General features: G+C 40.4%; 1 protein-coding gene across 1 annotated transcript in view; it reads left to right on the plus strand.

Annotated features, from left to right (window-relative positions):
* The first annotated feature begins 248 nt into the window (after positions 1-248).
* Positions 249-25,380, plus strand: part of LOC135477885 (uncharacterized) — a 36,420-nt gene continuing 11,288 nt past the window's right edge. Inside the window, exon 1 of the mRNA XM_064758096.1 lies at positions 249-382. Within this exon, the coding sequence (XP_064614166.1) occupies positions 380-382 (3 nt within the window). The 5' untranslated portion in view covers positions 249-379. The remainder of the gene's footprint in view (positions 383-25,380) is intronic.

Genomic DNA, 25,380 nt, shown 5'->3' on the forward strand with positions numbered 1-25,380 from the left:
GTGAATGTATAGTGAGGACGGAGTAAACCCCTAATTATAAATAAATAAACACGAATATAGGAATTCGGGCGGTGTCATTGAAACTCCGCCCTGTCAACCCCGGTGAGACCGAGAGGACTCTTCGCATTAATTATCAGAGAAAGGTCGAACTAAATCAAAACTATTGGTCTGCAAGAATCGCCATGCGTTTTCGCTACTGAGTATTGATTTTGCGCTCACACCTTACGCGGGGGGTTTATTCGATACTGCAAAACCCACGATGCCTCTGTCACTCTAACGGGCAGGCAGAGAGTAGGCTACAGATAGCTCAGTCCAGTATCTGTTAGTTTAGCCGCAGCACATCACTCGCGGACTGGTCTACCGTCAGCATTCCAGCATCATGGTGAGTACCATCTATTCATTCATTCATCCATCCATCCGTTCATTCATTCTTTAATTCATTCAGGAAGATACGTGATAGATTCCAACACTCTGCTGTTCAAAGGATGTAGGCGTGATACTATTGTGTGTGCACGCCGGTAGACATATACGGTTAAGGCGGCAACTGGTGGTTGATTCACTGTTGGAAAGTAGGCTTTAGAGACGTAAACCTCAATAATATCAGCCAGGGCATTTGAACAGAAGCTTAAAAATACGAATGCTTTACCAGCTCTCAACGTTCGAGGCTCCTCGACCAGAGATGGCCAGCAGCATCTAAAGCAATTTGTGTACCAATATCATACTCCACATCAGAAAATACAACACTGGCATCCCACCAAGCTGCCCAACCCATCTCCATCGTACTGAGCCTTGGTTGGGGTTGACGGAAGATTGAACTAAAAACGTTTAAAATATCGAACAGAACGGCTTGGCTTGGATGTATAACACTCGGTTTAGGAGATGCAACAAAGAGGTGTAACATTAACAAGCAATTCCCTCTGTGACGATACCTCAAAATAAAAAACACTACGGCATATAGAAGAATACCAGAGCAGGGACGACAGTGTGATAATTGACAAATGGTCACACGCAACCGGCGAAATCCTGGCACTTGTGAATGTACCTCATTCACTCTGACCGTTTAAGTATATGTGTAAAAAGCTGCAACGTACACGCCCTTTAGCACCATGGCAGAATTACGTAAAACCAAATGCAGAGATAATAATTCATAAGACGTCACCAGTTAGGATGAAACTTTTTTTTTAATAAGAAAAACATTTCAACTAAGAAAACTTGCCTATTTGTACAGTTATAGATATGTTCATGATATACACCCCCGCACTCAAACCCCTTATCTCCTGACCCTTTCTCCATGAATTTGAGAAGATTTACACATCAGCGGTAAATATCGCGGTTCATTTGTCGAAGTGTGTATTTTCTGAACACACACTTGAGCGTAATTCTGCACTTCACCGCTAGGGTTTGCTCCCACGGATCCTACATCCGGCTAAGTGATGCCTTATTACTGTTGTTAATGTCAAAACAATTTTGGGTTGAACCATGCTGTGCGTTAAGGTTACGTGAGCGTGTTGATTTTCTTTATGTAGGACATCTGTCAACTTCAACACCCAAGATATGTACCCTGTCAGTCGCCCGGTGCCATGCCATACCAACACATGCGGGTAGCACTTTTCTCTGCGACATACCAAAATATCAACTTAGCATAGCCATAATTTGTGTCACAGCGGTTGCAGCTTAGAGTGAAGTCATAGCACTTTGTCTTCTTGGTAGTGACCCTGGCCAACAATATTTCATTTCTATGTAAACCAGATAAAATTTGGATATATTTAAACTAGGTGCAAAATAACAGTCCAGAAATTTATAGGATATCTACTTGGCAGTATTATCCATTCAGTACCCACTTCCCGGCACTCTTCAATTTTGGAGGCAAATCTTGCACCCAATTGCACTGCTTGCACTGGAGCAGTCAAAAAGCACGGTTTATCTTAACAATGATGACCGGGTCTAATTGTTACTAAAACTCATTTCACATTAAGACAGTTGTCGTTTAGGCTTGAATTCAAGAAAAAACGGAAGTGTGTTAAATGTGTACCATTTCTTACAGAAATGCGAATGATTCCAATCTGAATTGACCATTGGTCTCTTGCAATAAATGTGTAATGAGGTGATAATTGAAGTACAATTCAACCACAAAGGAACCACAAACAAAACCAGCATATGCTGCACTGTTGTTGCCAACGACATGGAAATGCTGGCGTGACTGCAGTGCTATGATGAAGAAAAGAGAAACGCTACGTATGCTACATTGTCATTATCATTATACGTGATAATGAAGCCATTTTATATTGTTCATCGCAGTGGGCCTATCTTTCCTATGCGATGATGAAGTCATTTTGGACTGCTTATCGCGGGATGCCTATGTTTCCTACGTGATAATGCAGCCATTTTGGACTGTTCATCGCATGTTTGCTACGTGGACTGTTTTGGACTGTTCATTGCATGAAGCCTATGTTTCTTTCGCGATGATGAAGTTATTTTGATCGTTCATTGCAGGAAGCCTATGTTTCCTATGTGACAATGTAGCCAAATTGGACTGGTTTGCTACGTAATAATGCAGTCATTGTTGACTGCTCATTGCAAGAGACCTATGTTTCCTGTGTGATAATGCAGTCATTTTGGACTGCTCATCGCATGTCTCCTACTTGATAATAAAGTTATTTTGGACTGTTCATCGCAGGAGACCTATGTTACCTAGGTAATGATGCAGCCATTTTGGACTGTTCATCGCAGGAGACCTATGTTCCCTACTTGATAATGCAGCCATTTTGGACTGTTCATCGCATGTTTGCTACATAATAATGCAGCCATTTTGGACTGTTCATCGCAGGAGGCTTATGTTCCGTACGTGGTAATGCAGTCATTTTGGACTGTTCATCGCAGGAGACCTATATTCCGTACGTGATAATGCAGTCATTTTGGACTGTTCATCGCAGGAGGCTTATGTTCCCTACGTGATAATGCAGCCAGTTTGGACTGTTCATCGCAGGAGACCTATGTTCCGTACGTGATAATGCAGTCATTTTGGACTGTTCATCGCAGGAGGCTTATGTTCCCTACGTGATAATCCAGCCGTTTTGGACTGTTCATCGCAGGAGACCTATGTTCCGTACGTTATAATGCAGTCATTTTGGACTGTTCATTGCATGAAGCCTATGTTTCTTTCGCGATGATGAAGTTAATTTGGTTGTACAATGCAGGAAGGCTATGTTTTCTATGTGAGAATGTAGCCAAATTGGACTGGTCATCGCATGTTTGCTACTTGATAATGAAGTTATTTTGGACTGTTCATCGCAGGAGGCCTATGTTCCCTACGTGGAAATGCAGTAATTTTGGACTGTTCATTAAAGGAGGCATATCTTTCACACATTATGATGAAGTCATTTTGGCTTTTCATAGCAGTAGGCATACATATATGTTTAGTCATTTTGACTGTTCATATCAGCAGACCTGTGTTTCACAACATGTGGTGAATATATGCGTCGAAATAGATATTCGTATACCAGCCGTCAACGAAGATGGACGTCCCTCGTCAATAATCGCAAGGCCAATTCCCAAAACGACGTTTAACTTAAATTACCAAAGAACTAAGAAAGTATATAAAGTACGAAATAAGGACGGAATCATTCAAAGAGAAGCAGCCAACAGTTTCAATGATATTGAAAAGACGCAAAAAAATGTACTAGGCGACTGAGTGAAATCAGTATTCAAATAATGTACCATGATAGCATATAAGTTGTCGATAATAAAGCGTGTATTTCAGTTGCGCTGTAGATTCAACAGTTCATACTTCCAGCGTGGCGATTTAATTCAGTACCATGAATACATCGCCGCTAGGCCCGGGTTAAGCGGTATAAGACGCGGTCATGAAGCAGAGTGCGTGACGCTCATGGCACTCGTGACGCTCTGTCTATACTTCCAGGAGAATTATGCCCATTGCAAAACGTAAGAAACCCAGAGTGACTGCGTTTGTGGAATAACCTTCATTTCATTTTAACTGTTCTTTTGCGGTAAGTCTATGTTCTACACGTTATAATGAAGTCATGTGAATGTTCATTTCAGTATAGTTTACAATGAATTCATTTAATCTGTTCATTTCATTGCGTTTTGCACGAAATAATAATGAAGTTGTTGTAACAGTTTCACCCGCAATGGTGAAATCATAATTACTTCTCACGACAAAATATTTCACACGTTTCAACGAAGTAATTATGATTGCTCAAGACAGAATGTTTTACACGTAATGAAGAATTCGTTTTGACTGTCCCAGGCAGTGCTTCGTTCTCCACGAAGTATCACGAAGATACAGTGTGTAAGTAAACCTAGCCTTGTATGCGAGACATGCAAGTTCAGTCTGGCGGCGTAGGTCTGACCAAATGATAAATACCCCTTGATATATGTAGACCTGTGTATAATAGGACTATATTAAGTTGCACCTTGCATTGCACCTGTACAGCCTCGTTTACGCCTTTGAGCGATTTACATATAGTATCATATAGACTGGTTTTACTCTAACTTGTGCACTGTGAGAAATTGCATCAACTCCTTGTCGTGTTCCACAGAGCAGTAGTATGTTAAGGGTGGGAGAAGCGGGGTCAGGGAAGTAGGGGTGGGGAGAAGGGGTCTGATGGCTTGGTCTCGATGCACCAAGGAGATAAATCTCTGGATGCCCAGCGGCCATATCTATTAGAACACATTAACGGTTCAAAAGCTGGTATGGCAGATAAGTTAGTACGCGTTAATGTGCAAAGATAGATGAGTTGACTTTTCAATGACTTCCTACGCTGTTTGGTGGTCTGGTGATTCAGCAGTGACTTCTCTGTATACATATTTACACTGTATGGAAAGATAAAGCGTATGGAGATTGAAGAAAATAAACGAATTTTCTCCAAGCATATTATTATACACACACACACACACACACGGACACAAACACACACACACGGACACAAACACACACGCACACACACACACACACGCACACACACACACACACACACACACGCACACACACACACACACATACACACACACACACACACACACTCACACACACACACAAACACACACACACGCGCACACAAACACACACACACACACACGCACACACACAATGCCGTAGTAACAGGGAAAGGCTTATTTACAGCAGCATCTTATTCCATGGCAAGGCGAGCGATTGCGTGTCCTCTTCGCTGATGGGGTTCACATATCTTGCACAACTATCCAATTTAAGATTTCCGACAATGATAAATATGGATTTTTACCCATATGTTTCTTGGATCCTGCCATGATTCCGCTGGCATTCAGCTTTTTTGACCCACTTTTCCTTCAAAAGGACAAGCAAGATAGTAAAGGCTTCTCTTGGTCCGTCTAACACCCCAAGTTTTGTGGCAGGGCGTAATCATAGAGCACGTCCAGGTGGAGCCACGCTATACCACCAATAGTTATCACCACACACTGCAGATGCATGTAGATAATTTCTGTACAGTAGTTGTGATAAGAGATTGTTTACTTTATATGTAGCTGACAAGCACATTCCGTTGTCACCTGCACATGATGTAGTCCAACCTACATCATGTGGTAGTCGTGACTAGAGATTGCACATAACTGAAAATGTCCAAAATATGTCCTGTGTTGTGTGGGAATATCCCCTCCCCCATGGTGTGGTAGTTGTGACTAGAGATTGGTCTCTTACATAACTGACAATGTCTAAAATATGTCCTGTGTTGTGTGGGAATATCCCTTCCCCCGTGGTGTGGTAGTTGTGACAAGAGAGTGGTCTCTTACATGACTGCCAATGTCCAAACTATGTCCTCTGTTGTGTGGAAATATCCTTTTCCCCGTGGTGTGGTAGTTGAGTGGCATCTCCCTTGTCCCCCTCCCTCACTGTGCGGTGTTACGTCGCCCTGCAGGGTGTCCCCAGTCCCGAGTCCGCGGCTCACATCGACATCCCAGGACATCAGAGATAGACAGAGAGAGAGAGACGAGACTTGTTTTATCAAATCGATATTTGACATTAGACACGCGTCCGTGTAAACAGGATAGGAAAGTGCCAGGGTAGTTACTGCAGACGCGGGAAAGGCGGGAGGGTAGGCATGAGGTGGGTGGGTTGTGAGGAATGGGTTCATGTCTCGACACTGAATTCGCAACGAATACATTAGTGTGTATGTGTATGAATCAGTCAGGCAGCCCTGATATTTATTTGATCATTGTTTTACGACGTACTCAGGTATTCACTTATACGACGGCGGTCAGCATTACAGTGGGAAACTCACGACAATCCACGCGGTGCTGGCAGACCTTCCCAGGTACGACCGGAGAGGAAGCCAGCATGAGCTAGACTCACAGCGACCGCATTGGTGGGAAGCTCCTGGGTCATAACGCCGTGCTGATATGCATACAAAGCTGTTGTAATCGACAGAGAACAGTTATGGATACATTGCTGTTACAATGTATATAGAACGACCGTTACAGATACAGTGTTGTTACAATGTATATAGAACCACTGTTATGGATACCTTCTTGTTACAATGTATATAAAACCACTGTTATGGGTACATTGCTGTTACAATGTATATAGAACCACAATTATGGGTACATTGTTCTTACAATGTATATAGAACCCCTGTTATGAATACATTGGTCGATATAAAACCGTGTGTATAAGTTAATTGTTGTTGCAGTAGCCACAGAGCCACTGTTATATATGAATTTTTCTGACTATCGTTGTTGTGGATGCATAGAATTTATGATAGTATGTAATAAAATACCAGAGCATAGAGGTGAAAACCAGAGAAGCGATGACAGTGTAATAGCTGGCAAATGGTCACACATAACCGCTGAAATACGACCTCTTGTAATTTTAACTAGGTCAGGGTTTTGTTCTAACTGGTTATGTTAATTCTGAAACTGTCGCAAATTACACGCCCCCTAGCATCATTGCTTAAGCACAATTAGGAAATAAATGGGGTGAGGTTAATTGCCAGCTAATTGACGTCACTGGTCAAAAATTACTCAAAACGCTGTGTTGTCATCACATTTAGCACATAATACCATTAAAACAACACAAACTGACCATGGCTCGGGGATGTATGATCTAGCACTAGGATCCTGGTCTATGCACTGCTCACCTGGTGTACATTTCGTGGAGTGGCCGGGTCAGCGTGGCCTGGAACTCCGCTGATTATGTCTGCCTTGGAAACATCCGCTTTAACAGTACAGTGTAAAAAAAAATCGATTTTGTGGCTTTACTTCATGGAAATACTGACCTTAATATTGTTGATTTTTCTTCTTATTGATTGGCGGCCACTGTGTGACGTAAACCCTTAACGCTATTTTCCGGTTGAATGTATGCAATGGGCCACGATCGTTCCCTTCTCGTTAACGGACTCTTCTGATGAATACTTTTCCGGCAGTTTTTTGTGTTGGTTTTGTTCAAAGTCATAATGCATATTGGTTGGTTTTTTGTTAACACACACCAACACAAGCACAACCCCTTGTCAGTTTTGGAAATAAAATTCATGTTCATGATTTAAAGTATTTATCTAGCACTAGACTTGCCGTTTCACATGGTTATATAGGTGAAAAGCACAAACAGCTTCTGACAAAGTGAATTAAAACTGGGAATTACATAGTGATGAAAACGTGTTAATCATTTTTTGGCGTTAAACAGAAATCAAATAAATAGATAAATAAATTTTTCAGTGTTTTATTTGCACTATGTCGAAGAAATCTTCTAATATGAAATGTATGCATGATGAATCACTATACAGAAAATTATTTGGATCTGTTTATTATTTTTTTTGAACTAATGCAGTTGAAACACTGGAGTGTACTTTTCTGCAAACACTGTGATCTCAGCAGACGTTTCTGCCTCTTAATAACGTCTTTATTCAAAATGAATGTACACAGACAGCTATATATGCCCTAGAATCTCGATGTTCTAAAGTTGCTTTTATAAGTAAAATACTTTGGTACTTTTACAGAATTAAAAAAAATAAATTAATTCGAACTATTTTCTTGCGCAATATTTAATGCTCTTTCATCTGACATATATGATATTCCACGGATGTGTTTGCCAGAATTTATGTCAAGTGTTCAGCCTATCAGATCTATGCAATCTACGGGTGATTTCAATGCGCCGGTACAGAAAATGTAGTACTGAGCGAATTTCTGACTGTAGGCTCGATGGTACATGTTGGCACAGTAACAATGACTTGACCAGGAACTACACAACATTAGGGAAATGTACTGTGCCCAGTAAAGGCTTCAAACCAATCAGATGGTGTGCATTATTTATAAGTAGATTATCTCGCTATTATTGGTGTTTCTCATTAACTAATTTGTTATTGCAGCCAAGCAGAACAAAACCAACGGGTGACTTTTGACTCAATTAGATGCTGCTAAGGTCAAATAAAAATTAAAAAAAAACTTACCTCCCCCCCCCCCAAAAAAAAATTCGAGCCTTATCTATTCATAATTTAAATCATAGTTATGTACAGAACGACTGTATCAATTCATCGGAACTAGAACTTTTGGTAAGGACATGGTTTAATCAGAAGGAGTGACAATGATATCCATCTACTGGTTATTCTTGCATAAATTGTTTTTAGACAATCCCTGTGAACCTGTGAATACGTGTGATTTATATGTCTCAAAGCAATTTGCAGATTATTTGCATAGGAAATAACAGTAGGGTTGAGCCCTTTGGATTTCGAATACTTTGCGAACATTTGCAAAGTACATGTGACTATCCGATTGCAAACTGTAAGCCAAAATGTGTTTGGATCAATCCAAACGGCCTTAATTTTGATGACGCACTGTTTTTATGGTCTCCATTTAAGGCGACAATTGTTTACCCTATCTGGAATTTATCATATTTTCAATATAGGTGCCCTGCCTCCAAATCTGGCGCAAAAAACTGTGAGAAAGTCCTGTAGATCCTGACCAAAAATTAGCGACTATATCTCCCATTAATGTTTTACAGATGTACGGATTTTATTGGTGGAGGACAAGTGGCCTTAACGAACGTTTGACTGTGCAAAAACCCACGCTAAGGTTGTCACAGCTCACAGTCACCCCACAAGCAGTGGATCTTAAATTTGCGTTTACGTAATCGATTAACTTTAAAATCAGTTTTTTTGAATTTTTATTTATATGGCGGCTATAAGATTTTATGGTAAATTAAGTTTTTATAAGTGTGAATGTGTGCTCATAAAACACTTGGGTGGTACACGAGTACTAGAGCTTTACAGTGGACAGAGATGTGGTTTTACTGCGATTTGAAATTGTTTGTGTAGACCGTAAAAGTCTTCCATAAAACCATATTCGATACTACTGCAGGCAAAGCCACATTTTATAGCTGACATATTGCGCACGTTAGTTCCTGTCGGGTTTTGAGCTGGGGAGCAGAAATAACCTCGTATTCTAAACACAAACAGCTATTGGGTTGATCTGTTACGTTAACCCTAGTACTATCAGTGAGGTTAGAATGGGTTATATTACTCCACAACAATATCGCGTTGTACCAACAAAAATATTCTGTTACAATAAGAGGAGTCTGTCATGTATGGTATAATAGTTTATATTCTGCTACCACTTAGAAAATATAACATTCTGTTAGTTTAACAGATTACTTTTTACAGTGTAATGTGAAAGGGTTTCTTCACATTCGCTTACAAATTGGCAACAACCATCACTTTGAATAGCCCATTCACAGCGTGACCACGTTTATCTCGCTTCAGGTAAACTGTTTATGCGTTTGGCCTTCTTAAACAATTGATATTTAATGTATTGCTATCAGTTTTCGACAGAAACGTGTTTGCAATGGGGAACCTCTCTAGCTTAATGGAATTCGGACCAAAGCTGCGTTGTCTGAAGTCGATGCATGGAAGCCGGGTGCGGTCATGCTTTCTGCTACACATCCCCCCCCCCAAACTCTCGTTAAAATGTCGCCCTGTTTTCTGAATCTCGTATAATCTCGCATTGTCGACCGAATGTCGCTCTTTTTGAGTGGAGTTGCAATTTAAGCATGGACAAACCGATCAATTATTTCGAGGGTATCGCGACATTCTGTCGAGATTAAGAGCATAGGTGACATTCTGTCGAGATTAAGAACCTAAGCGACATTCTGTCGAGATTAAGAGCATAGGCGACATTCTGTCGGGATTAAAAACATAGGCGACATTCTGTCGAGATTAAGAACCTATGCGAGATTCGGTCGAGATTACATCGATAACCAATGCGCTGTGCGAGATTTGGTCGAGATTCAGGCGAGATTCGGCCGAGAAATGAACGAAAATCAAGATTCGAAGGATTGCGTGAGATTTAGTCGAAAGCGCGACATCCAGACGCAGGCGTGAGATTTACATGAGATTCTCGGCTGAATGAGTCTCGTTGGAATCTCGTTATAATGTCGCGTTGTCATCCTTATCTCGACTTAATCTCACAGTGTCGTTCAAATATCGGTTTAGAGTAAATAGTGAAAGAAATCATGGCCGCATCAGGCTTCCGTGTCGATAGCGATTCGAACAAGTAACATAACATTCATTTATTACAATAAATCAGTGGCCAATAAGTCTTTAACCCGAGTCGCTGCCGAGCGGGAAAACGCGAATGTACTTCATGTACTATGGCATCTTTTTGAACGGGTAATGCCTTTTAAAGAAGAAACAGATTGCGCGTTGTGAGATGTGGGTATATATTAGGACCGATAGTTATCATCCTGCTAAATGATATTCAATCTTTTCTTGTATCAACAGCTTTTAATCGATTACCTCCACGTGGGGCACTGTGTCTTGTCTGAGTGCCAGCTCAGTGCAACGTATTATGGTCATCGCTTTGGGAAATCTCAGAACAGCCAGTACGTTCTTGCAGTCGATCAAATATGTAACTGAGACGTTGAGAATATGTACACAGTATATGTGCTATTCAAACTACCATCTCTTGTATCATCGATCGCTCGTCTTTGCTTTCTGAAGATAATTCCGGTAATGGCTGCCTTGTCATGTTCGGCATGTGAAGGATAACCAGATTAAACAGGGGCAGATTACAGCCAGATATTGACTAAGATCGTCCAGTATCGAACCCACGTGGTAAAACATCGGTGATTCAACGACATGTCCCCAACTCCCCCCCCCTCCGCCTCTACACATGGATGGGATAATAAAAAGATGAATTAACTAAGGCATCATTACGCTCAATTAATCTGTAACCAGCCGTCTATGAATTATATAGACAGTTGTCGTATAAGTGACCATATTCTTGAGTGGGGCGTAAACGTCTGTCAAATAAATAATTAAATAAACTATTTAGAAGTGTGCAAGTTTAAATTAAGCGAGTAAAGCATTTGAGTGGTATGAGGTCCACAGAAACTAGTGACGTCACGCTTCTGCTTGGTTAATTTGGAATCCTGGCAGAGGTCACAGCAAACGAGTCTACAGCCAGAAATGAAAAAATTAAACACGATTAAAAAATCCTAGATGGAAAATGAATCATTGATTTTGCTCATAGAACCAATATATTTTCAATCATGCATTAGTTAATTCAGCGTACACTGGCGTTAATATTAAATCTTATAACTGAGAAATACACACATTTTCTGATGAAACTAAAAGTGGAACACACACGACGATTTAAGGGTGTTTATATAAGTGTACCTTTCTTCGCGCAATGATGCCTCGGGTCCAGAATTGTCAAGTGTTCTCCTGTAATTCATATATACTACCTTGAGAGTTTGGCAACAAAACACCATATGTACCACGCTGAGAGTTTGGCAACTAAACATCGTATGCACCATGCTGAGAGTTTGGCAACAAAACATCATATGTACCACGCTGAAAGCTTGGCAATAAAACATCATATGTACCACGCTGAGAGTTTGGCAACAAAACATCATATGTACCACGCTGAGAGTTTGGCAACAAAACACCATATGTACCACGCTAAGAGTTTGCCAACTAAACATCATATGCACCATGCTGAGAGTTTGGCAACAAAACATCATATGTACCACGCTGAAAGCTTGGCAACAAAACATCATTTGTAACACGCTGAGAGCTTGGCAACAAAACATCATATGTACCACGCTGAAAGTTTGGCAAGAAAACACCCTATGTACCACGCTGAGAGTTAGCAACAAAACATCATATGTACCAACTTTGAGAGTTTGGCAACAAAACATCAAATGTGCCACATTGAGAGTTTGGCAATAAAACATCATCGCAAAGGCAAAACTGATCAAAAGATTACACAGTACTAACCCAGAGCACTATAAGCCTGGACCTCGACTGTTTTGAGGAAAAGAAGCTACTGAATACCGTTTTGAAATATTATTTTTTCTTAACAAGCTTGGCATCAGTCTAAAGCCACTGAAATTATCCCAAAAGTGACAGTCTCAAGTTACATCCATGGCCCAAAATAGATGGCCTATGTGCCAACTTCTGATGACTAACGACAGGTCAAGTCGGCTCACGTCCCAGTTTAGAGTTTATGGGCCGTACTGACTTAATTACCATTATGCATTGGAGAGCTCCGGGTCATGGACGATAACCAACTGCCCAAACGTCTGTTCACCAGACTTTCTGACTCCTGTGGCTTGGCATGATTTTCCATGTCTTTCTTTATTCCAGGGAAAAGTTCCACAGAGCAGCTTATGTCCAGAACAAGTTTTTATTCATTTATTTACCGTGTTTATTTATTCAATTGGTTTTTGCGCCGTACTCAAGTATATTTTGCTTATACGACAGCGGTAAGCATTACGGTGGGAGGAAACCGAGACAAAACCCGGAAAGCCCACAACCTTTCGCAGATTTATGTTTGACCTTCACACGTACGACTAGAGAGGACAACAGTTTTTGCATATTTATTAATAAGCAGCTAGCAATCTAAGCCATTACAAAGAACACAGACTAGTCCAGCTTGGACCCGAATTGTCATTGAAAGGGATAAGGTACTTCATTCAGAGCCTATCACCTGATAGCAGCAGCTGTTAAACTTGATTCCGCCTTACATGAATTTCACACTGAATCCTGTACACAGTTTTGTGAACGCCCATCTATGTGCCTAATTTGCCAAGATCACGCGTCACGGGTATATGTATATATAAGCTGACCTGATTCCCTGTTGTAGCACATGGCTGGCTCTAATAGCTATTGACATGTGACAAAGCCCCAACCTTGCCTTTGTTCAGCCAGATTAATTCTGGATGATGACTCGTTAATTATACCTGAGCTTTAATGATTGGTGCTCCATGTAATTCGGTTTTATATATGTGAAAATAAGTCCTACGGAATCAAATGTAGACATAAACTAATACTGTGATATTAATAAAGCCTAATCGAAGGCCTGTATACCAGTTATATCAGGGGTATATCTTGCGCAGAAGAGATAATTTTTCTCAACCGTGGACATCCTAACTGTTAGTGAGGGAAATGAATGAAGGCGAATAAATCTCCATGATTGTTTAACCCGTATACCCGTTTTACTGTTTGATTGATTTCTTTGTAGTTTTACGCCATACCCAAGAATATTTCACTTATATAACATTATTGTGGGAGGAAACCGAACAGAGAGCGGGGGAAACCCACGACGATCCGCAGGTAGCCCCGAATGGAAGACGAAGCCAGCATAGGCTGGACTTGAACACTCGGCGATCGGTTTGGTGAGACGTTCATGGGCCATTCAGTTGCTGTTTTTGCTTGCGTTTTCATCATATTTGTTGCTTTAAACATTAATCTAGATAAAAAAAAGTGTGACTTTGATAAAAAGTTTTTAAATTTCCCTAAACTTCCTGCAAGAAGAAATCCGTGTGACGTTTAATTTGCAAAACGTATCGATTTAATTACTAAGGATAACACGTTTATGGAGTGAGAGAAGCTGCAGGAGAACAGACGCACATATACTGTTGTTAGATCTACATTAAATACAAGAGAGTGTACAATATAGACACGAAACTCCTCGCAGCAGAGCATAACGTCCATTGCAGAAACACATTAAGATGTTAATTGTTGTGTGCTAATGTTTTTGATAACCTGCACTTATTTAATGTTACTGATAATTGTTTGTCTTCCACGGCATTAGTCATGTAAACCACCGGACATATCGCCCTCTGTTATGCCGCATTGGACAAGGGGGAAAGCCTTTCAAGGGTCCATGTCAGTAGCTTCATGTATGTTTCGTGGTGTTTGATGCTGCGCTAATCTCATTGATGCTGACGTACTTCCTTGCACAATAAAGTACTATTAAGCCAAAAGCAACGAGCCGTTGTTTTTGGTCGTTTAATTTTGTATTTCACTGAAGATTGTCCCAGGGGTGGTGGATATGGCATGTGATGACAACAAACGGCGGCGGTCACGTGGATAATTAACTCAGATTGCACGTTAAGGATTACATGCGTGTCTAACTGTAATCAGGTAATCTGTAGGTCTACAACACAAAAGTGATACTAACCTGATCGATCAGATAGATCACATGTTGTCCTTTACCTGTCTGTAACAATCTTGACACATTGCTGTGCTCTAAACGCCTGTAACAATCAGAACACATGTTGTCCTTTACCTGTCAGTAACAACTAGATCACATTGTAGTGCTCTAAACGCTTGTAACAATCAACGCACATGTTGTCCTTTACCTGTCAGTAACAACTAGATCACATTGTAGTGCTCTAAACGCTTGTAACAATCAAAGCACATGTCCTTTACCTGTCAGTAACAGCTAGATCACATTGTAATGCTCTAAACGCGTGTAACAATCAGAGCACATGTTGTCCTTTACCTGTCAGTAACAACTAGATCACATTGTAGTGCTCTAAACGCTTGTAACAGTCAGAGCGCATGTTGTCCTTTACCTGTCAGTAACAGCTAGATCACATTGTAGTGCTCTAATCGCTTGTAACAATCAGAGCACATGTTGTCCTTTACCTGTCAGTAACAGCTAGATAACATTGTAGTGTTCTAAACGCCTGTAACAATCAGAACACACGTTGTCCTTTACCTGTCAATAACAATTAGATCACATTGTAGTGCTCTAAACGCCTCTAACAATCAGAGCACACGTTGTCCTTTACCTGTCAGTAACGACCATAACACGTTGTTCATTCTGCAAGAATTAAGTAGCCTGCCTTTTGCTTATCTGAAACAAACTGTTGTCTTTTCTCTAACATGACCATTGTTATCAGGCAGAAACAGAATCAGAAATCATTCTATCCCTTTTGCATAAGAGTATAAAGGTTATATAGGATAGGTTAAAGATATATTTTATTTTGATGAAAGTACAAAGCATGGCAAGTGTATGCCGCATACAACTAGATCATTGTGTGACCATTTGCAAAAAAATGTTCTTTAATTCTCAACAGTGATCTTTATAAGTACAATGTATGAGCGTTAATGAATGGTTGTGTTTAAATGGCGTTGCTAAAAGCTATGCTTTATAATGACCAACGTTATAGGCCTGGCTGTAAGCTGCCCAAATAGGCCTACAGAGGAGCTAAATGAAAGTATAAATATGCATCATCTTTACCGCGTGAAAAAATATAAAGTTACAAATGTTAAATGTTCAAAGTGTTCTACTACGTCATTTTATATTTATGACATTCTGCCTGATGTATCCCAGAATAGGCTGACAAACTGTCTGATATATCCCAGAAAAGGCTGACAAACTGTCTGATGTATCCCAGAAAAGGCTGACAAACTGTCTGATGTATCCCAGAAAAGGCTGACAAACTGTCTGATGTATCCCAGAAAAGGCTGACAAACTGTCTGATGTATCCCAGAAAAGGCTGACAAACTGTCTGATGTATCCCAGAAAAGGCTGACAAACTGTCTGATATATTCCAGAAAAAGCTGACAAACTGTCTGATGTATCCCAGAAAAGACTGACAAACTGTCTGATGTATCCCAGAAAGGCTGACAAACTGTCTGATATTTTCCAGGAAAGGCTGACAAACTGTCTGATGTATCCCAGAAAAAGCTGACAAACTGACTGATGTATCCCAGAAAAAGCTGACAAACTGTCTGATATATTCCAGAAAAAGCTGACAAACTGACTGATGTATCCCAGAAAAAGCTGACAAACTGTCTGATGTATCCCAGAAAAGGCTGACAAACTGTGATATTTTCCAGGAAAGGCTGACAAACTGTCTAATGTATACCCCAAAAAGCTGACAAACTGTCTGATGTATCCCAGAAAAGGCTGACAAACTGACTGATGTATCCCAGAAAAGGCTAACAAACTGTCTGATATATCCCAAAATAGGCTGACAAACTGTCTGATGTATCCCAGAAAAGGCTGACAAACTGTCTGATGTATCCCAGAAAAAGCTGACAAACTGTCTGATATTTTCCAGGAAAGGCTGACAAACTGTCTAATGTATCCCCCAAAAAGCTGACAAACTGTCTGATATATCCCAGAAAAAGCTGACAAACTGTCTGATATATTCCAGAAAAAGCTGACAAACTGACTGATGTATCCCAGAAAAAGCTGACAAACTGTCTGATGTATCCCAGAAAAGGCTGACAAACTGTGATATTTTCCAGGAAAGGCTGACAAACTGTCTAATGTATACCCCAAAAAGCTGACAAACTGTCTGATGTATCCCAGAAAAGGCTGACAAACTGACTGATGTATCCCAGAAAAGGCTGACAAACTGTCTGATATATTCCAGAAAAAGCTGACAAACTGCCTGATATATCCCAGAAAAGGCTGACAATCTGACTGATGTATCCCAAAAAGGCTGACAAACTGCCTGATGTATCCCAGAAAAAGCTGACAGGATTGTCCGAAACATCAACACATACACACTTTGGTTTGTCTCTTGACGACAAACACCAAGCAACTTGTTCCTTCTTGTTCGGGGAAAACTAATATCATCTAATACAACCCACATAAGAAAGAGGTCATTATGCCCATAGTATGGCTATATAGGCTACAGCAGTCCTTCTTCGTTCGGACGTGGGGAGGCCTAGCTGGAACATGTGTGTTTCCTCCCACCACAATACTGATCGCCGTCGTATAAGTGACATTTTTCTGAAAATATATCAATATTCTACTGCATTAGATCTTGTCAGACGAACGATACTATAATATCCTCTGTGAATGCATCTCTCAGCGAGGTGGCCAGCAGCAGTCTACTTCCCCAGACCTTTGTTTATCCAGCATGATCACCCGAGACCTTTCTTGATTATACATGATCTCCCCAGACCTTTGTTTATTATACATGATCACCCCAGACCTTTGTTTATTATGCATGATCACCCCAGACCTTTGTTTATTATATATGATCACCCGAGACCTTTGTTGATTATACATGATCACCCGTAACCTTTGTTTATTATACATGATCACCCGTGGCCTTTGTTTATTATACATGATCACCCGTAACCTTTGTTTATTATACATGATCACCCGAGACCTTTGTTGATTATACATGATCACCCGTAACCTTTGTTTATTATAAATGATCACCCGTAACCTTTGTTTATTATACATGATCACCCCAGACCTTTGTTTATTATACATGATCACCCATGACCTTTGTTTATTATGCATGATCACCCCAGACCTTTGTTTATTATACCTGATCACCCAGACCTTTGTTTATTATACATGATCACCCGAGACCTTTGTTTATTATACATGATCACCCGAGACCTTTGTTTATTATACCTGATCACCCAGACCTTTGTTTATTATACATGATCACCCCAGACCTTTGTTGATTATACATGATCTCCCGAGACCTTTGTTTATTATACATGATCATTACAGACCTTTGTTGATTATACATGATCACCCGTAACATTTGTTTATTATACATGATCACCCGAGACCTTTGTTGATTATACATGATCACCCCAGACCTTTGTTTATTATATATGATCACCCGAGACCTTTGTTTATTATGCATGATCACCCCAGACCTTTGTTTATTATATATGATCACCCGAGACCTTTGTTGATTATACATGATCTCCCCAGACCTTTGTTTATTATACATGATCACCCCAGACCTTTGTTTATTATACATGATCACCCGAGACCTTTGTTTATTATACATGATCACCCATGACCTTTGTTTATTATGCATGATCACCCGAGACCTTTGTTTATTATACCTGATCACCCAGACCTTTGTTTATTATACATGATCACCCCAGACCTTTGTTTATTATACATGATCACCCGAGACCTTTGTTTATTATACCTGATCACCCAGACCTTTGTTTATTATACATGATCACCCCAGACCTTTGTTGATTATACATGATCTCCCCAGACCTTTGTTTATTATACATGATCACCCCAGACCTTTGTTTATTATACATGATCACCCCAGACCTTTGTTTATTATACATGATCACTTGAGACCTTTGTTGATTATAGATGATCACCCGTAACCTTTGTTTTTTATACATGATCACCCATGATCTTTGTTTATTATGCATGATCACCCGTGACCTTTGTTTATTATACATGATCACCCGAGACCTTTGTTTATTATACCTGATCACCCGAGACCTTTGTTGATTATACATGATCACCTGTAACCTTTGTTTATTATATATGATCACCCGTAACATTTGTTTATTATACATGATCACCCGTGACGTTTGTTGATCTTACATTATCACCCGTGACCTTTGTTTATCTTAAGTCATGCACCCGAGACCTGTTCTATGATACTTTGTAACACAATATTCAGTTACATGAACGCTGTGAGCTGTATTGACCTACTATATCTCCTACTTCTACATCATATCTGACATGGGAAATCTTTGATGCCGGACCCTGTTCTACATAGTCACTTCACACTTGGAATTGTAACAAGAAAACGGGAACTATAAATGCGAGAAATAATTTTAGCACGTCACGGATTTCCTAGGATCTATATAATCATACCTGGCCATATCTATTAAAACTTTTTAATCTATTGATTAGTACAAGATGTCTGAACACAAAAAAGGAAAACATTGTAAGGTTCCGAAAGACATGGTGGAATTTACGGAGGTGGCATTACATGGTATAATCAAGCCTTATACCATGTAGCTATGGGGGTTTTTTTATTCATAAAAGTGTAACTCAGGCAGAAGTTGTTAGTGCAAAACAACCAGGTATACATGTATCTACATACTCGCCAGCTATAATGTATATATCTTACACCAGTACACATCTATTTCAGCATCAAACTATACGATGTTAAAAAGCCACAAAATAATTCAAGGGGAAGTCATGGATAATGCTTTCATTTGTTTACGTTTAGCGAATTGACAAATTCAGCATGTAGAAAAACAAACAATGATGCACGCTCACAGATTTGTAGGGTCTTCTCCGTCAATAGGCGTCTGTCTAGATTTCGTGATAGACAAAAGCTGGAGTACTGCAGGCGACACAGTCGGAGGCCAGGGAGTCTTCTTTCGTTTTTAAGACGTGTTGTGCATGATTTGTTTCTGGATTAATGAACGGTGCAAGTCAGTTGGACTTTCCAGTGAAACAAAGTCCACCCTCCGCAGAAATAAATCTTGTTGAGATGATCGATACAACGTGTAGGACAAGTGTTCCGCATGTAGGTGGATACAACATCTTAGAACCTACAGCTAGCCACACCCTGTGAGGTATTGATTCCAGAACTCAGCTGACAAGTATGTCAAAGGCTTGTATAGAAGGCATCTTCCATGCCAAACTACACCAGAAAGCATACGATCACTGAAGTGAAACAAATGAAGATGGGAGCTTTTTCTCCCGGCCAACAACATACGGACGCCTCAGCCGACGGAAGTGCCGCGCAATTTCCGCAGTGAAGGCGATCCTGGCCACCAATCACATGGGAGTCTCGACGCCGCTGGCGAAATCGTTCTACATTTACGTTGATGAATTTAGAAGAAGCGTGTGGCCCATAACCAACGCTGACCTGAGAATATCACTCAATTTCAAAGGTATCGCTCTAAATCAATGAAAACAACGACATCGTTCAACTTGAACATATTGTATGAACTCTTCATCATTGGAACATCTCGGGTAAAATTTGCCCAGATGTGTGAAAGACACAAAAAGAAAAAAGAAAAAAAATAGCGGACCTTGCTACTTTCGGGTGACAATTATATTTTTCCACCCAGTACTTAGGTAACCGAGTTTCCCTTTACCAGTACAAATTACTGTATAGTCAGATAACCAAGCCCGATAACTATATTTGCACAGCACCGTTTTGAATACTAGTAATGTGTTCTTTCCACTTACCACTGTCCATAACAGTATGTATTGCTTATTGCTATTTATGACAGTATTTCTATTTTATCTTAAGAACAACGATGAGCCTGATGCATGAGTGAAATTAATGTAAGTGATTCGATATTTTCTCCGATACATTAATAACATGATTGTCCATGTTTCTTACATTCTTCCTGCAAGGATTAGTGAATGACTTTTGCGAAACTGTGCTGAATGGCTTATACAGACATGGGCGTGAAGGACATACCCAGACGTCCTCTGGGTACAACTGATACATGTACCCTATCATCACACCGAGATGATACACACTCCCATTCATATTTAGATCATATTTGCACAAGAGTCCCATTTGCGTCCATTTTATATTGCAGTATTTCACCATTGTCTGTAATATGAACGCCTTGTTCGCATCTCATTTGCCCTCGGTACCGTGAGCAATTTTGCGCCGAATGCATCAAATATACCGCAGATTTTATCAAATACCAAGCCACGCCATATGTTGACAAAGTCATTTGGGTACAGGCTATCAGCAATGCATTTGGTTTCATTCCTTCCTGCCACGCATTCTCATTTCCGTATTTGTAGTGTATCTACATTGTCCACCGTGTTGATCCCAGTGGCTCAGGTCATCAGCTTTGCTGTCAGTTTCTAATCTAGAACCAATAAAATAAGTTTCCTTTCGGGAAATATGACGGTCAGTATTTATGGATCGATTGTCACTGGTCTGTATTTTGTATACCGGTACGTTTTCCACTTTTACCCTGGCATTTAGTGGACTGACGCTTTTGACTACGACACAACATATATCAGAGTTATGTGGAATCATTCACGTTTATAGTTCTTATATAGGAAAGATTATCCCAGTGCTTCCGTATATGTTTTTTGACGTATTGCCCTTTCCAAATGAGAAACATTCTTTTAAAAAATCTTTCTGAATGAGACAAATTCCTTTAAAAGGTCTAATTTCCTAGCCAGCTTTATAATGTATTGCCTCTTCTTGTGCTACTTTCAGAGCAAGATTCACAAGAATGAATTATTCTTGGGTATGGCTTAAGCCAAAAATGAAACGAGTCAAAGGTCACAAATCTATTTCATTATCACCATCCGTTTCCCATGCCCAAGTAAATCAACAATTTAGAAGAAGCGTGTATAGTACGTTCTGCACTGCCTTTTCCTTGTCCTTCAAAGACTACACATGCACTTTACATAGAGGATATAATAACCGTTCCCTCATGTCTCCGCCCACAAGTGTCCGCATGGATTTGCCGTGGGAAAGACAAGCGGGACATCGATTGAGAGTGATTCGAAAGAAATACGAATAACGAGCAACTCATTTGAAAGGCTCAACATGATTATTTTCTGCAACAGTGAATGTGTGCGATGCTTTGGCGTTAAAAGGACCCGCGAGATTTAGATAGAAATCTGAGCAAATTTCCAGTGAGGTAGGAAGACGTCCAAAATTGATTTGCCTCTTCATGGTGCATTGTTCTGAACCTCACATGATATTCACATCATTTACCAAACAACTCAGCAGTTCTGTTCCATTGATTGGTGACACAAATTATTGCTATGTTTTCTGTTTCTTCCAATTAAGAATCACTCATACTCTAACCTTCTTATTGCAGGGTTGAGTGGCAATTTTCAACAGGTCCATAAACCCGCAGGCTTTCAGAGTCGAATATAACGAACATTCTTCTAATTCAAGAAAACAATCTTCTGTAACATTGATATATGTGCATAAAATTTTCGGAGGTTCTGATGCCAATTTCTTTTTATGGAACTGGTCTTCGGGAACTTGACATTGGATATTATACTACCGGCCTCTATCACAGTATAAATTAACTTTTAGCGTCTGAAAATTGCCTTTCAAATTTTTACTTAATTCAGAAATAGTCATACTGATCTGCAGTCAGCCCCAGACGGCAGATGTGGGATTTCTCCAAGGTTATTGTGGCCGAGGTAATGTATGTCGCATAACCATTTGTGATAAACCGGTCTATGGTATTACATGACAGCGAGGCAAGGCCCCACAGGGACATTGACTATCGAAGCTTTAATGAAGACAGCAATTGTCTTGACGTATAACCGAGAATTTCAGGGTAACCTTACTTTTTCCGGATTATTATGCGTGCACACCGATGGTTTCCTTTCAACACTGGCTGGCGTAGACAAACCTAACGACACGATACAGCCTCATCCTGTCAGGTAACAATAAAACGGAAGATACCTTACCAGTGTCAGGAAAGCTTTCAAAGGCAAAGAAAAATGAAATTGATGTATATGCCTGCAAGGCTTTCCAGAATACAGGAAGAGAGTTCATGGACCAAGGAACAGCGTCTTCAGGAAGATGTTGAAAGTTGGTATTTCAGAATGAGGTGGGAAGGATTAAAGAGTTAGAACGGTGGGGCAGGGAAATCGGGCAGAGGTTAGGGGGGAGGGGTTGCGTCGTTGGGAATGAGGAGAAATGGAATGCAATGAGATACCTTAGGAAGACACCCTCTTGTTTGGTAATAAAACTCCAAATGACGTTAGAGGGCTGCAGGCAGTGAAAGTTCGATTTCTCCGGCTCGATGTATTTATAGAAACCCTCATTTTCATGGAGCCGATTGATGGCCTGAACTATAAGCTTTATGCTGTTTTACTTGGACTTCACGTTGAGCTGGCGTGTGATGCCTTAGGATGATGGCTGAGGGCAAGCTTGAGAGGGGAGGTTTGGGAGGGCGGTGGCTTACGCACCACCCGGCAATAGATAATCAATCGCTGATCATCAGACGTCTCGGCGCATCACCGTATAACTACAGTATCGTCGTTGAGGAATTAATGCCTGATTGTGAGGTGTAATGGATCTCTTGTTGACGAAATGAATCCATGGTGTTATGTAATGAGCTTGTAAAGATGTAACGATCTTCTGTCCTGTCAGATACCATAAAGACGTGGGTGAAAATTGTTTGCATCAGAAGAGCTAGAATAAGTTCTTAAACAATTCCGAAATTGCGTGTAGAACATTGCGCCATTTGATTCGCACACAGAACAGAAAATATTTGGGAATAACAATTAATTATCGTCTTAAGAGAATTCCCGCTCCTTTCACTTTTGTTTTTTGTTTCTTGCTTTCGGCGAAAGCGCTGATCGCTTGATAACGTGTCAAACGTGTAAATTTCTCTGGAGGCAAACATTTTCACTTAAATGTTTCTTAGTCCATATAGTGTACAGCATAAGTAGGCCTGTGTGTCTCCCATGTGTGAGTGCCGTATCTACTGCCACTGAGTTCGATGTCATATTGCCTGCCCTATAGCTAGAGGGATGTTCAGAATTCCTGTATCAGCCGTCATCCATAGTTGACGTTTCGAGCCAATAATCGCAAGACAAACTTCAAAAACAACGTTTAACACGAACCACCAAAGAACTAAAACAAAAGCAATCAACAGTTTTCAACACTGCCGGGAAGACTCAAAGAATGCTTTAGGCATATAAATATGTGATTGGCGTTCAAATCGTGTATCGCCACGAAATGGCTGAAATATTGCCGATGTGGCGTTAAACCATAAGCATCCATTCATTCCAAATCGGGTACCACACTGGAATATGGGATGTCATTAAGTAAACTTATGTGTCTCTGATGTGTTCTTATTGCAGCTGTTCATATGTCTAACGTGGTGATTTCATTCATATGATGAAACAAGGCTACAGCTAGGACGCCCTAGGTAGGGATGAAAACGAGAACGTGTGTGTTTACCCCGCGGTCATTACTCGGGGTCTAAATCTCGTGAGCGTGTTATCTCAGCATTGCACCTGACTGCTGTACACACACAAATAACGCGGCTAGCTTCCACAAATTCTTCCACGTGACTTGGCAAACGAGCTCAAGAATCCTGGCTGATTTTTGAGGAAGCTATAGTATGTCATTATGAGTATAATGATAACCTCCGCGTGCCCAAACCACACGGCGGCGTGATTTATCGCGAGATCTCGAAGTCGGCTGATGACGGAAAATAACGGTTTCGTATAATCAGACAAAAAAGGCGAATGTCAAATGTGAGAGGTTCGTCAGGGGATCAAGGCCAGTTCTTTGATGCGCCAAATACTCACTTCTTGTTGGAGGTCTTCCGCTAGGGTTTATTTTGAGCAGCTGTCAATAAAAGATATAGACACCGGACAGACTAGCAGGCGAGATGTACATGTGCTTTCCATTGCAACAGAAAGGAACATCTGTATGTCACATGTATATATAATTCAACCACAATATAGGCCTAACACAAACATAATACACGTGCGCCTACGTACACACTGATGAAATCAGCGACAAAACGATCCGAAATTTAGGTCTACTCATGCAGGCAACAATTAAAGATGGCCCTAAGTTTATATAGAAATTATAAACGCATATTAATATATCCGATTTAAAACTGATGGCGTGAAGCTGTAAGAATAGTAAAACGTGTGGTAAAAATGTAGTGTCAAAACTTGTTGCTATGATTTATGATTTATTTATTTGATTGATGTTTTACGCCATACTCAAGAATACTTTACTTGTACGACCGCGGCCACGCAGCGTTATGGTGGGAGCAAAACGAATGTAGCCTGAGGGGAAACTCACGACCATCCACAAATTGCTGCCATACCTTCCCATACCTCCGGAGAGAAAGCCAACATGAGTTTTAATTGTAGTCAGAGGTACTGAATTGGTGAGCAATGATAATTAAGTTGGTGATATGCTAACAGCACAATTAGACCTGATCTAAAATTACACAGGTTCTGTGGTATGAAAGTATTCAAATGCCAGTAGTTTTGCATTGTTCTGATCACCAGTCAATTTCATTATAATGAAACATCACTTACTCCAGATTATGAAGATTGCGCATGACCGGAACTGTATCTTATTATTTTGTACAGTGTAGACAAGGAATGACATTGGGTGTCTATGGTTTTGTTGTCCACCAATTATCAATGTACCGCGCTTCGCAGATAATGACCGCTATGTTTCAATAACGTCCCGATGCCCGTTTCATGACCTTTAACCTACGGGAGACCAACTAATTAATAGTTCTAAACAGATCAGACGCCAAACAATGCTTTATCTGGAAGAGCACTGGGAAATGTGACAATCAGTAATTATCACAATGGTTACCATAAATTATTAACGGTGATAACAACCAATTGACA

This window comes from Liolophura sinensis, chromosome 11 (assembly GCF_032854445.1).
Source record: "Liolophura sinensis isolate JHLJ2023 chromosome 11, CUHK_Ljap_v2, whole genome shotgun sequence".
Lineage (NCBI taxonomy): Eukaryota > Metazoa > Mollusca > Polyplacophora > Chitonida > Chitonidae > Liolophura > Liolophura sinensis.